Raw genomic sequence first — 15247 nt, forward strand, 5'->3', positions numbered from 1 at the left:
AAGACAATGGTACACCTCTCCATCATTGTTGTCTTATATAAGATAAAACAGTTAATTATTCTGAGTCAGAATTTGAGGTAATAGAACAGAAGACAATGTTTCTTTTTCCTCTCTCTTGAAAGGATAGTAGAAAACATAATCTGAAAAGGATTTCTGATAAATACTTAAAATAAAAAACCAGTGGATTGCAAGCATTTTAGAAGTACCATAAACATGAAAATTGATATGCTAATTACAACTTTAACTTATTATTTAAATCTGGGTTTTGGGGGGTAGCATTTTGATAGTTTTATCAGCATATTCTGGTGAAATGCATTTCTTTATGAAAAATATAACACTGAAAACTTTAAACACATAAATTGGTCTAAATTACCAAGGTTTTGAAATTTAAATATATGCTAGTGGCCATGATTTTGCATAAGTGAAAAACACAGGGATATTTTGAAGTAATTAACTAATCTTTCAAAGATAAGTGGAACCCTGATAGAATGATCAAGAGATTGGGGCTCTTAGGCCCCTCTTCTCTGGTGTTTCATATTCAAATTGTGAATTCCATTGCTTCTTTAAGCAGCAGTTTCAAATTCTTTGATCTCTGGATCCCTTTAGACGCTTAAAATTTTTATTCATTAATTTTTTAAAGTAATACAATAAACCCATCAGATGAAAACAAGAATAGTATGTTTTATGAAAAACAACTATATTTTTCAGAGTTGAAGTATTTTTTAGAAAAGAAATAATTAAATATTTTGCAAATTTAATGTCTGTCTCTGTAAAAGATGACTAAATTTGCATATCTGCTTCAGCATTCAACCTCTGGCTATCTGATATTTTATTTTAAGCCCATGTAAAAAAAATCTAGCTTCATCTAGACATGTCATTGAAAAAGAGGAACCTTTATGGATCTCCTCGAGGGACCTTGGGAAACCTCAGTTGTCACTTGTGTCTTCTCCAAAGCCTCCCATGGTCCAGAGAGAATGGGGTGCTGGCTGGTACAGCAGGGATACCCCAGGATCCTGCTGCAACAGGTTCTGATTAGCCAGCACTTTAACGCAGTAGTGAAATATTTTTAATGTCAGGACAAGTGCAAGAGTTCTCTCACTCTGTCATTGCTGTGACTCTCATGACCCTCAGGAACTGAAGATCTGAGGCTTTAGCCATGTGTTTTATTATATGTGAGCCCATATTTTGAGTTCCTACGTTAGGCAAAATGATGCTCGAATTGACCTTGATTGCTGCCCACCCCAACCCTGGCTGCCTCTAGCCCCCAGAGATAACTAGTCTGGAACTAGGAATGATTCAAACCCTTTGGAAATATTTCAGGAACATAAAGAGGAACTCTTTTCTGATTCCTCTTATGCTCCCAAAGAAGACATATTCAGTTTCTACGTAAAGCCACCAAATTGGACTCTATCCCAAATAAGATAAGTTGATCAAAAAGCAAATTGCTACGAGCATTTCCCAGATGACCAGATCAAGATCTGATTGATGGCAACTTGCCCTCTCAGTAAAGATAATTGTAAACTAAAATACACATTCATTTCACCGCTTCCACTACCACTATCATGGCACATAAACACACTATAACTTGTGGCATACATATTTTATAACCTATTCAACTGTAATTGTAAAGCAGATTGGATCAAATCAAAGAATGAATAAGTTTCCACTGCAATGATGCTATTCACTCAGATTTTGAAATGATATTGTGTTCACTTTTGTTGCAACTTGTCCCTTTGGGTTTTCATAAGAATTTTCCAATATAAGTATATCCTAAGTTTCAAATTACAGCATTTGGTACTCTCACCAAATGTTGATATTGGACTTTTGTCCTTAAATAGTGCAAGAGTCATACACAAGCCATTTCTCACTGGCTCAAAACTCTGATGTAGCTTTCATAAAATCTTCCCAAGCCCTAGAGTAATTGAATTAGTAAATGTCATTGATAACAATTGTTTCAGGAATTACATACTATTATTTCCATGAAATAATGTTTTGGCCATGGACACAAACAAGAGACATAGCAATTAACAAGAAATAGCACAACAAAAACTCAGATGTTTAATGAAAAAATGGTCAAGATTTTATTAAAAGACAAACCCACTGTAATGACATTTTCTATCTTATTTATAGTTACCTTTTAGAATCAATTGAAAAGCAGAGAAACAACAAACATTTTCTCTGTTTGACACTCTGAAGATGTTTTTTCTTGCTATGGGAACATTTAACAACGTTATCCACAAAGTTTTGGATATAAATTTGTGCTAATGCAACTAATGTAATATTGTGAATGACCAACATTCAGATTCCCAGAAATTGTTCACAGATTATGTTGAAGAGAAAAATCAATTAAAATTTTCTTTAGGGGGATTATGTAGTCTAGGAATGTTAAAGTTTGGATTTCTTTAATTATACCCAATTAAGTAATAGGTTTTAGGTGAAGCAACACACCCAACACACCTCTGATGAGATGGTATTTTTCTGAAGAGATTTTATTTAAATGCATTTTTATTCACCCAACATACTGGCTGTAGGTACCACAGAACAGGATATGTATTGTCTGATACCAAGGGAACTTTCACAAGGACATTGCTATGGTCCTGCCTGGATGCATCAGTTTGAAAACCATTAAGGGAAGTGGTATATTGACATACTGTACTGTAACTTCAAATCAGTAGGTCCCAGTAATGCACTCACAGAATTCACTATTGATGGGCTGAATGCTAGGGTTAGCAGTTTTAAGGCAACCAACTTTTAACCCATTGAAGATATTGTCTGTTTTCAGACACGAAATCAACTTGTTTTCAGTGGCCGTTGAAAACTCCCCTTGTGCCATAAAATCTAATAACTCTTGTTTATTCAGAGCTCATTTTAATAAAATCTTCTGTTCATTGCCAGTAAGTGAATGAAAGCCTGCAAAGTTCATGTAGCAGAATGGGATTTCCCATGCTAGTTTAAGTCTACGGCCAAGTACAAGCAAAGTTGAAAAGCATGATTCCAAACACCCCACCTCCACCCTGTTGTGGCTCAAGACTTTAGGAGTAATTACTCATTCCAGCTGAATCCACTTATGACGGAGACAAAGATGTCTCTTTAGATTTCCAAGCTGGCGATCATATCAGTAATGCAATAGCTGCATCCTACATTCCAATTCTAGATGAATAAACATAATCCTTGAGAGAAATGTTCTAGCCATTTTGGTGTTGGTTTGCTTTTTTTTTCTTTGAACAAAGGATATGCAGACTCTACATCATAATTATTAATTTCAACCCTGCTTTTATGACCATCATCATCTGTTGTTATCATAAGGCCTCTGTTCCCTTACTGACTAGCACTTTATCTATGGAGGATACCGTGAGTAGAAGAAATGACTCTGCCCCGAATATATGAGATATATACCCTCAGAATGCAAACTCCTCCAATCTCATCTTTCCTATTTGCGGTTTTAACTTCTCAGTGTAGGACAACTTTTGGCAGAAATATTCTTTTTAAGAGAAGAATTCTGTTAGAGATTTTTTAAAAAGAAAATATTGATGAAAATGCAACTGAAACAAAAAGCATGCAATCTGTCAATAGCTTTGATTGAGTGTCTACTATATAGGAAGCAGGCAACAAGATAGGCAGGGCATGCTGTATAGACAGAGGCCCTGCTCCCTGGGAGCCTAACATGGCACAGATCTCTGTCTGCATGCAGTATTGAAGATTAAATATAGAACTGAGTAGAATTTAGCATTGTAGAAATCAAATAATTGACTGTAATTGGCTTTCTAGCCACATAACAGTGAAAGAAACCCAAAGTCAAAATAATAATAACAAAAATAGCAGCCACAGAAACATCAGCTCTCATCTTGCTACTAAATATTAATTGTGTGTTTGTTTTTTCATGATAGGTAACTTAGAACTTGATTAAGTTTGAAAGTCTCCCTTTGTCACTTGGTCAGCCAAGGCCATGGAGTGCTGAGTGGCTTAGGGAGGAGAATGTGTATAAGAAAAGCAATTTGAGCTTTGGGATGTGCATATTTGATGACTCCTAAGTCCCTCTCCAATGCACCTCTTGAGAACAACACTTTTTAGTGTATTTTAAGGATGGAGTGTGTCACCATTCCTGATGGATTCCATACTGTATGCTTTCCTTCATAAAATGTCAGGCACTCTACTTTAGGCTGAGGGGATAACCTCTAGAGTTTAAGTCACAAATTCCAAAAAGTTAAAGCTGAGTGGCAACAATGGGCAAGTTTTCAGAGTTGGTGAGTTTCATTTCCCATCCAAAAAAAATGAGAAGGATGGAAGGTGCATATTTAGTGATTGGATAGATTGAATGAAATGTCCCAGGCAAAGCACTGAGCACAGAGCCTGGCCAACTGTGACTGTGCAGTTATTCACTATTATATGAGTACCACAGGATCACCAGTGCAGGGCATTTTAACACGAAAGTCAGTTTTTCTCTGCGCCCTAATGCCTAGAGTGTTCTAATTCCTTGATTTCTAATTTTATGTACTGTTAGTTTAATTTCTAAATAGGAATTACCTTCAATGATACGCTTATGTAAGAGAAAATTCACTGCCATTATAATCTGTTAGCTGAGTTTTTGCTTAAGTTATAAAGCCTAAAAAAGAAATTAATTTGTATCTTTGACCCACATAACATTAAGGTTTTTAGTACAATCAATGCCAAATCTTGAAGCATTATTTAGCAATGAAACAGGTAGTTTTCAAGTTTGTAGCCAGTTTTCTCTTGAAGGTCATGTAATCATAAAATCCCAATAAGAGTTGGCAGAGAGAGAGGACTTGGATGGAAAAGTTGAAAGAAAATGAAAAAAAAAAAAAAGTAAAACTAATCATGAGCTATTGCTAGAAATCGAGGAATAGACTGAGCCACTATTGAGAAATGACAAATTGCAGTTTAGTACTCTCATAAAAAAAGAAGATGACTTATTAACTCATTCTGTCAAATAATAGCATAAAATTGGACCCCCAAAGTGCTTATACAATCTCAGTAGCTATAAGTACTCCTCATATTTAAGTATGTTCCACTATCCTTCAAAGCAGCTGTCTATTAGAGAAGAATCAATCAGATGCCATGATTGTTAGCTCTTTGAACTAAACAAGGAACTGAGAAACAATAATTTTCTTACATACACCATATCTCTATAGTTTTCAATGTAATAATCTTTAGACTTCCTTAGTCAAATAAATAAATACATACATAAATATGTATGTAAATGGGTGCTATTACCAGATTCTGTGTAACTTTTGGAGTTCTTAGAAATAGTGATATTAATGCCATTTATAAAATTTTCTTTAGTTTGCAAAACTCAGACTCATGAAATTATCAGTTTAAAACACACACACATACACACACACACACACACAGAGTTTACCCTCCTGATTCACAGGTTCATACTTACAAATTTACATTTTTCACTAAAATCTATTTGCAATCCAGAACCAATACTCATGGTGTGTTTACAGTCTTTCACAGACATATGCAGACTGGTGACAAATCTGAGTAACCAAACATGCACACGTCTAGCTTAGGTTATCCAAGGTGATGCTCTGCCTTCTTGTTTCAGCTCTTACACTGTACACTAGGATCTTTTTCATGGTTAATTTAGGTCTTTAGGGCATGGTTAATTTAAATCATTTAATTTGTGCTTTATATTGTGGATTTCACTGTTTAAAATGGACCCAAATGTGGTAGTGAAGTGCCATGTAGCGTTCCTATGCAAGAAAACTGGGATGCACCTTATAGAAAAAATGGAGAAAAGTTTTATTCAGATGCAAGAAATAGTACTGCTGGTTGTGAGTTCAATGTCAAGGAATCCATGGCATGAGTTAAATAATGTGTCTTTAGACAGAAACACACATGAAACAAAACTATGTAATAATTCAATTGGTGAAAACCTTGTGGCCAGACTCTTAGAGGACCCTAAACCTCCCTTCATGAGGAGCACTGACTTAGTGTTTGGCTAAGTCAGTACTCATGATGACTTTATAGAACAGAGCTATGGAGAACAACAAAAACGGACTCAAACTTGTTTTATAACTTTGGTTATTGAGTGGGATCCAGTCTATTTATTGGTTAAGTTTATGCCTCCTTCTTTTAATTTTAACATTTAACACATGTATTAGAGCTAATCATAGATTATTAAAGACTTGAAGACAATGATAGTTTTTACTATCCTCAACAAATATAATACTTTTTTAAAAAAATTGAAATATCTCATTTTATTCTAATCATTGTAATGAATCTATGAGTGATCAGTTGACTTGTAATCATTTTTAAGAAATATTAAACATCTGATCCAATGTAAATATTCACAAATCTTCTTTAGAAAAAAACTAAATTGTTTCTGCTATCATTTATAATATTTCTATTTACTGAACTAGCTGCATATGAGGGAAAGGCTATTGACCAACTGTTACTATAGGAACTAAAATGGGTCACATTAATATGGAACAATTGATGTTAAGGGGCAAACAGATAGCTCTGGATATAATGGCAGACTTGCCACCAACATGATATGTAAATTCTGGAGATAAAGAGGATCACCCCTGTAGTGGACATTAAAAGAGTATTTTGTCAAGCTTCTCAAAAATATTTGGCGCACCGGGCATGGTGGCACACTCCAGTAATCCTAGTGGTTTGGGAGGCTGAGGCAGTAGGATCGCAAGTTCAAAGCCAGCCTCAGCAAAAGCAAGGCCCTAAGCAACTCTGTGAGACCCTGTCTCTAAATAAAATACAAAATAGGGCTGGGGATGTGGCTTAGTGATTAAGTGTCCCTGGGTTCAATCCCCAGTAACCACACTCCCCCCCCCAAAAAAAAAAAAAAAACAAATTGGCTCTCACAAGCTGTTAGCAATACTACAATAAAACACACACTCTGATACATTCTTAGTAGAAAAAAGATAAGACACAACTCAACAAAATAGCCTTCTCGCCTTCAGAGGAAGTTACTCTGAATGGTGTACACATCTCTTAAATATTTGAAGAGTCACCAGTCATCATCCTTCTTATTAAGCATGAGAAAAACCTGACAATGAAGTCTAAGAATACACCATTGTCATTAGCTTTGAAGCTATATTGTATACAATTTAATCTTACAACACTTAACACTAGAAAAATTATTTCAGATATTTGAAATTGATGTGCTGTCCCCCACGAGCTACTGGAAACAAAAATACTTAAGAGAGAAATGAAACTGAAAAACTTAGTAAGAGCATATAGACTCAGGAAGCCTTAGATCCTTTTCTGTGAAAGTAGGGATATTATCTATGCAGTTCACCATTATTTTCTTTGTGTATATCACAAAATTCAGCAATTAGTCACCCAATTCTTTTTAAACATTAAGATATATCTACTAAATTGCCAGGTTCTGCAAATAGCATTTATTAACTTTGAGCTAAAGAAGATTCTTTACATATGCAATCTTGAAAAGAGATATTGGCCCTTATAATACATGCTGTACTTGCAAGATAGGTTTATTAGCTAGCCTTCCAGATGTGATTTTTATTAATTTAATATGCTTCACCTGCAGTTTAGAGAGTCGGCTTAAGGTGAATGGCCCTTCTAATCTTAGTGCAAGAATTTGAACTCTAGTAATTCAGCATTAAAACTTTCTTGCTTGAATAAGTGTTGTATTTTGAAGCTGCTAGGCTCAACATTTGCTAAACTGAGATCATTGAGGATAAACAGTTAACCTTGAAAATCCATGCAATATTGTAATTTTGGATAGAATTTAATAGGGATGAACCCCATCCACTGCTTAGCCTGTGTTGTCAAGAGAAAAGTTGGGATGACATATTCTTGGGGAAGGGCTGAGAGTGGGGAGTTTAGGAGGGTCATATAGCTGGGAAGATGATACCAAGCCAATATAAGAGGAAAGGCGAATGGTTGATAACCATGACCCCTGTCTTCTCCTGGCAGAAACTATATATACAAAGGCAGACTTACCTAACTTTGGTATTATTGGAGTTGTTGGCACTTACCTAACTTTGGTATTATTGGAGTTGTTGGCACTTTCGTGGCAACCCAGACTACCCCAAGACTTATAATCACCCAAACAATGGTTAAGCCACATCCTACAAACTCTGGTAGCACCAAACTAAAACTGGCACCTAGAAGAATATTGAACACTTAACTAGATACTTGGAATGTCCCTCCTTCTGTCTTTACAGTATTTTTTATTATCTATCCTACTTAGTTAGCCATGTCACAGTGGGATTGACCAATACGTATGCTATATCACTGATGGTGAGACACCACTGATTAAACATGAAGTATTACTAATAATGCCATAAAAAGAAAAGAAACCTGGCAAACTATAAAATGCTAATTAATTATCAAGTGAATCCCAATTTCACAGATAAGAAAATGTGAAAAAAAGAACAAAACCATGTCTTGAATCTATGGAATTCAGTTATTTAGATTGAGATAAAAGCAGATGTACCTACTTAAAATATGATATTTTTCTCCTTCATTGTTGTAAACCATTAAAGTTCATTTAATTTTAATGATAAGTTCAGACTAGAAATTTTTTTCCCAAGACTTTAAGACCTTTGAGAAATTGTATCAGGGGCTGCTTCTTGGCAGGCCTAGCTTTCTCAGCCTTCCAGTCTGAGTTCTATTGGCCTCTATCTTGTCCTTCCCCATTTGCTATATAAGGGGGACATTCTCGGACAGGAATGTGTTAGCAAGAACACAGAAAGAGAAATATGGGGATGGGCATAGTGCATAAACAGTATCACAACTTCCCTTGATGTCCTTCCCTCAAACATAAAGTAGTTAATTTTCTCTATTCTCTGGCTATTTTAATGTGACAAATCACTAGTATCTCATTTGATTGATTCCAGAAAACCCCCTTGCAGAGATCAAGATGACTTTTAATAGTTCTTCTCTCACTCTGATTTTAGACCAGTGATTTTTGACAAGCAGGGCTTCCAGGTCATTGGTTGTCCCTAATTGCTCCTAGGTTTCTCACCATAATTTGGTTCAGGGCCACCAGCCTCCCCACTGTAGGGGAAATGTCTCTTAGTTAAATCTTGGTCATCATTGTGTTTCTACCATCTTGATGACAAGTTAAGGGGTAAAGCATTTTCTTTAGAAGTTCTGTTGAGTCCAGCTAACACTTTCAAAAGGAAATTTTACTAATGAAAGAGGAATTCATAAAAATACCCTCAAATTCCATTTTGAAATACAAATTTAAGTTGAGATTCAAAATTTCCTTTACCTTATTTAACAGTTATTGAACTCTAGTATGCTCCACCAGGAAAGGTGGTACGTACCTGGAATTCAGCACTTTGGTAGGATGAGGCAGGAGGATCTCAAGTTCAAAGTCAGCTTTGGCAATTTAAAAAAAAAAAAAAATCCCTGTCAAGCAATGACATAGCAAGAAGGGGTACCAAGCTTGATATAACCAAGAATCTAGTTGGGGGATCTATATGGCAAAATATGGTCCTAATAGCCCCTGTCTGAGTCACAGGAGCAGAACTAATGAAGAGTGGTTAGTGGTACAGGTAATAGTACAGGAAGGGAGAGATGGCTATAAGAGGCTGTGACAGGTAGTCCAAAGCTGGAAGAAAAGATTTTCAAATTTCTCACTGACCATGATGGAGGGAATTTTTAGCCCCAAACCACAGTTGCAAAGGGCAGAGGTTATCCTCCAGAGCAGGGTGAGTGTGTGTGTCTGAGTTTGGTGAAAGATGGGATCTTGCATTGCATAAAATTGTGGAGATCAACAGGGACAGGAGGATTTCATTATGAAGAGTCCCTGTGAAGTCAGCAAGATGCCACTGGAAGGAAGGACCATGATGTGATCAGACTTGCTTTTCTTGAGAGCAGTCCTCACAGCCCAGTGGAATGGTTGATGGGTTGGAAGAAGGTTTTGAGTGAAGGCAGGAGGGCATACACACCAAAAGACAGAAGTAAATACACAAATAAGAAATGATAATTCATAAGGTAATCACCATGCATTGAACTTACTGATTTAACCTGGCAATAAATGTCTAGAATTCAGGAGAAAGACATGAGCTTCAGACAAAGACTTGGGGGAATCACCAGGACATAAATAATAGCTGGACTCACAAAGGGAATGTTACCATTGTACAATGCAGAGGAGAAAGAAAAAAAAAATCTGGCCTGAGCACTAACATCTCAAAGGCAGTTGGAGTGAGTATTGCCCAAGAACAAATTCATTCCTGAGAGGTCATCAGAAAATGAGGGAAGAGGATTACAGAATCCAGGGAGAAAGAGTTTTTAAAGAAGAAGAAGAAAAAAAAAAATCATGAGTCAAATGATGCAAATTAATTAAGCATGATTTGAAATAAAAGCATTAATTCAGAAATGATGAAACTTAGGAAGTATAGCTTCATAACACTGATCAGTTGGTACCTTTTCTTTTTTTTTTTTTTTTTTTTTGTACCAGCGATTGAATACAGGGGCATTTAGGCACTCAGCCACAATTCAAGCCCTTTTTTATTTTTATTTTGAGATAAGGTCTTGCTAAATTGCTGAAGCTGACTTTGAATTTGCAATCCTCCTAACTCAGCCTCCTGAACCACTCAGATTATAGATGTACACCACTGCATTCTGCAGTTAGCACCTTTAATAGGACAATTACCTAGGATATTTCTGTCTTGTCTCAGGACTAGGTACACCTTGGGAATTTTCTTGTCTACTATTTTACTTATGCCTCAACTTCTCTTCAAGAGATGGAGTCATTGCCCAGCAGCTTCAGCAGGTAAGAGCAGACACCTGCCCTACCTGGTTGACTGCCTCTTTGGAAAAAACAAACCATAGAAAAGTCTCCTGACTGTGTAGAGTGTTCTCCAGTAAAATTCTGCCACATGTCTCTTGTGGAGGTCAGAAGTCAGTTCTCTCACATCTCCTTTCATCAAAAGAACCAATAACCTGTCTTCAATTTTGCTCTGAGCATGTTTCTCTTCCTACTATTAGTCTCTCCCATAACAGGAAGTGGGTTAAAAGTTCTTTCTTTGTTCAAATTCTTGACATGGTTTCAGTCTTCCAATGGTTTATGATGATAGCTAATTTTTGTTGGGTTCTCTGAATATTTTGGGTAGCCACTCTTTTGGTATCACATATGCTCAGCCAATACCGACATTTTTTGAATTCTCATTGACTTCCAGCATTAGAAGTGTTGCATCACTGACCATCCATTTTCAGTCTTTTTTCCTGACCCCTCATGTATTCTCACTTTGACCCTTATTGTGGTGGCCACCCCATTCCAGCCTACCTTTTCTGGATTCTATTGACTCCAGAAAGCTAATTCCTCCTAATGTTTTCAAACTTATTTCTAAATAAGATCTTTGGTCTATATTACTTTAACAAATGAGAAGAACTTTTTTCACCTCTGAATTTAGAATTTTAAAACAAGTCATAAATGACACAATGTGATTTTTTTAAATTAAAAGTTGAATACAGTTGAATACAGGAAGGACCATGATGTGATCAGACTTGCTTTTCTTAAGAGCAGTCCTCACAGCCCAGTGGAACGGTTGATGGGTTGGAAGAAGGTTTTGAGTGAAGGCAGGAGGCATACACACCAAAAGATAGAAGTAAATGCACAAATAAGAAATGATAATTCATAAGGTAATCACCATGCGTTGAGAAAGTAATTCCTAATTGTATGCATCTTGAAAGAGTATTTTTCACATTTGTTGAAGCATAAAAAGTCATTTAGAATTAGACCATCCCAGATTTATCATTTGTTGAGATTAACTTTGGTTTTACTTCTAGTCAGAGATTTAAATCTTATTTTTAATTTTTATTTTTTTAAAACACATTGTACACATAATTGTGTATTATCATTTGTTCACTACAGGCTGTTTTCAAAGAAATATTTGTGAACAAATATAAGCAAATTTAAGTGAGATTTTACTTTGATAGCAGTACCTAAATGTTTATGGTACATACTTTGTAAGCCCATTTTAAGCATATTATCTTTTAAGTCATCTTATTTTATTTATTGAATATTTAATTATGACCAGCTAACAGTTGTTAAATACTATAAAACTGGTTGTAAGAAACAAACTCTTTCAAGATGACATCCAGAAAACTATATCATCTTTATCCTTAGCTTTTTGAACTCCACTTGAACTGATCCAGAACAGAATAATTGCTAAAATATATTTACTAAAAGTTTACTAAAGTGTTAAGTCCAATCATAGAAGACTGGGAATCCTTGGAATTATTCCTTTGTATTTTATGTAGTTATAATTCATGATGTGTCAAGACAGACCTTAGGGAAAGGAGAAATGGTAGTCTAAACCATTATGTTTCAGTTTTTCAGAAATTTCAGTCTGTTTCTGGTTGTATTAATTTTGTTGCCTCTAAGTTTTTGATCCCTGTTCTTATTCAGTGTAAAAATAGTTTCAGATGTGGTAGGACAATCCTTCCAGCCATCTTCTCCTTGACTTTGTTAGAGTCAATTAATTATTCCCTGTTCTTCAGAAGAGGAAGGTCTGTCTTAACACATGACTGAAAAGGTAAGACCACGTCAAACTAATCCATATCAACAAACCCTCCATATTTACTGAAAATAAAAACACTCTGATTACTGCAATGAAATTTTAAATTTAAATTTTTTTCCAAAATATTTAGCTGTCTAAACAATGATTCTGTCTAGGAGACCTAGAAATATCCAATTATGGTTGAAATATGAAGCCAAAAGTTAGCTATTATTGGAAAAATGACAAAATACCCCATTTTGTTGTAAATAAATTTTACATACCTCTGAAATACAAATAATGTGAATTCAAAAATGGGAAATATTTATAAATGTAATAAACACTTTTTGAAAGTAAGTGACAGGATTAAACATCACTTTTCTACATATGTGGTGCAACATTTTTATTTTGTTCCAAGATATTTTGCGTTTTGTGTGACTCTGGAGTTTGTAAACATGCCATAACATTTGGCGATTACATAAGGATGATTTCATGGTTCCAGCTTCGTATAGAGGTGGCTAGACAGAGCAGCAAAATCAATTTATTTTTCATCTTTGTGGGAAGAGACAAAAGGAAATTGAATGCAAAATCTGCATTAAGACCATATTAGAATTATAACTTAGCAATCTGTTACACATGAGGTGAAAACCAAGCGTAGTCAAGTGTAGTTGTTGTGCTAGGATATTCAGTCAACAGTGACGTTAAGAAAGAAGAAAAAAAAATGATGTTTAACCCTTGCCTTGATTTGTAACCCAAGATGTTCCAAATGCATGTGTCCTGATACTATCTCTTGTTGTCTCCTCTTGCCAAAGGTACTCAGAGACAGGACTATCCCTAGGCAAAATCATGAAGTAGGTGAAACTTGTATTCATTCCCTACCCTTTTGCAATGATAATCTCACCTTAGATTTTCTCCACCTCCCTGATCCTAGAAACCTACTCCAGTTGCTCATTGCTCTGGACTTACCCTCTGTTTTCCAGGGGGTTCATGCTGTGTATTGTCGTCCAATCCCTCTTTGTGATTATAAATGTTCCCTGCTCAAAAATATTCAGTAGTTCCCCCAAGAGGAGCTGGGCAACCAAGATCCTCCCTCCTGACCTTTTGGATCTTATTCTCCCCATCATGTATTCTACCAAAAGTGGGTCACCCACCATGTCATTTTTATTTATACTTTTTTTCATTCTATTCCTTTTGCCTGAGCTGGCCTTCACCTCTCACCTCCACTCATAGCAATCCTACTCATCTTTCAGAGCTCACCTCAACTGTCCCTCCTCTCTGTGCTTTACCTCATAATCATCGCCAGCCCCTCTCCTCCCTACCTCATCCATACCACTCATATGGCACTTACCACATATTGCTTTGTATTATAATATTTATGTATGTGTCTTGTCTCCAGGCACTGTGCTGGGCGCTTTACAAAATGTAATCTCATTTAAATTTCACAACAATCTGATGAGGTAGGTATCATACCATTTAATAGTTGAGGAAACTGAGGCTCGAATAGGTTAAATAATTTGGCCAAGGGCACACTACTAGAAACAGAGTGAGGAGGTGACCCAGACTTGTCTGGTTCCAAAAGCTACTGGCTTCCCGCTATACTGTATTGCTATCTACTCAGTTCTCTTTTCTTGGCTGAAAGCTAAAAAGAAGATGAACAATGGAGGAAGAGATCAATATGGATTTTCTGAGTGAAATACATATTGAACCAAGACATAGAGTTGATTGATTATTACTATATTTCTATCTAGGATCGATTGACTAACTAGTATCCACAAGGAATTTAAGTAAAATGTGAGAAAACAGAAATCCTTACTTAAAGTTGCCAGAACAAATAAATAGTATAAGAAGAGAATGTTCTAGATCATTTATAATTTAAGAAGGACTATGTAGCATTGGTCTCTCTCACTGAGCACTGTTGGAAACAAGTACAGGGAAAAGAAATGGATGTGAGGTTGACTAGGGGAAGGCTTTCTGTAGGTAAGAATTTAAACAAATTAAAGCAGTTAAAAGGCTAAAGATATGCTTAGCATCCTAAATGTTTCCTGAACAAACAATCTCTCTATTGGAATGTTAAATGTATATTTTCATTCTGCACCTAGTGTGACATCTTGGATGACTTATGGGAGAAAAGTTTAGCATCCTGAAGAGGAAAATCTCATTCCAAATGCACAATTTTTACCATTGTCCTCTCTACCGCTCAGGAATTTAGAGTTTTGGCTCAGCCTTGGACAGCTTCCTTCTGGAGAGAGTTCAGTCTGCCCAGCCTCCCACCTGTCATGTGGTAGAGGCCCCATCCCAGGGAAGGATGGAGACTTTAGATCTTTTTTTGTGTGTGTTTTGACACCATTACCATTTTTACCTCTCTCAAGGCACAAAGCAAAAACCTTCCTATTTGCTGTTTTATTTTCTTCTCATTTCCCAGTTCCCCAGCTTGTCATATTATGGGTTGCATGTTTCTTTAACATGACTGAGATCCTCAAGTTTAAAGAGGTCATGCAGTTGTCATTAAACACGTACCCTCAGTGCACCTCTGTTGTTGCTTGACAGTCATCTCAGTTTGGTATACAAACTCCATTTCAATTTTTTATTCTCCTTTTATGCCAATTTCATTCATATATGGTTCTGTGCTTTTGTTCCTCATACCAACAGTAATGACAATATAAAAATTACTACTTATGTAAAACAACATAAGGAATATAAACTTGAATGCAGCAGACCAGACCATACCTCAGGTCCCGTGTTAGGCAGCCCTAAGAATTTTCATTTCAGTTAGGTGCTACATCTGA

At 36.0% G+C, this 15247-nt stretch overlaps 1 protein-coding gene across 20 annotated transcripts in view; it reads left to right on the plus strand.

Moving 5' to 3' along the window:
* Positions 1-15247, plus strand: part of Rbms3 (RNA binding motif single stranded interacting protein 3) — a 1055032-nt gene that overhangs the window by 917429 nt on the left and 122356 nt on the right. For 11 of the 20 annotated variants that reach the window (XM_071619646.1, XM_071619615.1, XM_071619630.1 and 8 more), the window contains one exon: positions 13274-13312. The exons of the other annotated variants lie outside the window; for them this stretch is intronic. In XM_071619646.1, coding sequence (XP_071475747.1) covers positions 13274-13312 — 39 coding nt within the window. The remainder of the gene's footprint in view (positions 1-13273; positions 13313-15247) is intronic. 20 annotated transcript variants of the gene reach the window in all.

This window comes from Marmota flaviventris, chromosome 1 (assembly GCF_047511675.1).
Source record: "Marmota flaviventris isolate mMarFla1 chromosome 1, mMarFla1.hap1, whole genome shotgun sequence".
NCBI lineage: Eukaryota > Metazoa > Chordata > Mammalia > Rodentia > Sciuridae > Marmota > Marmota flaviventris.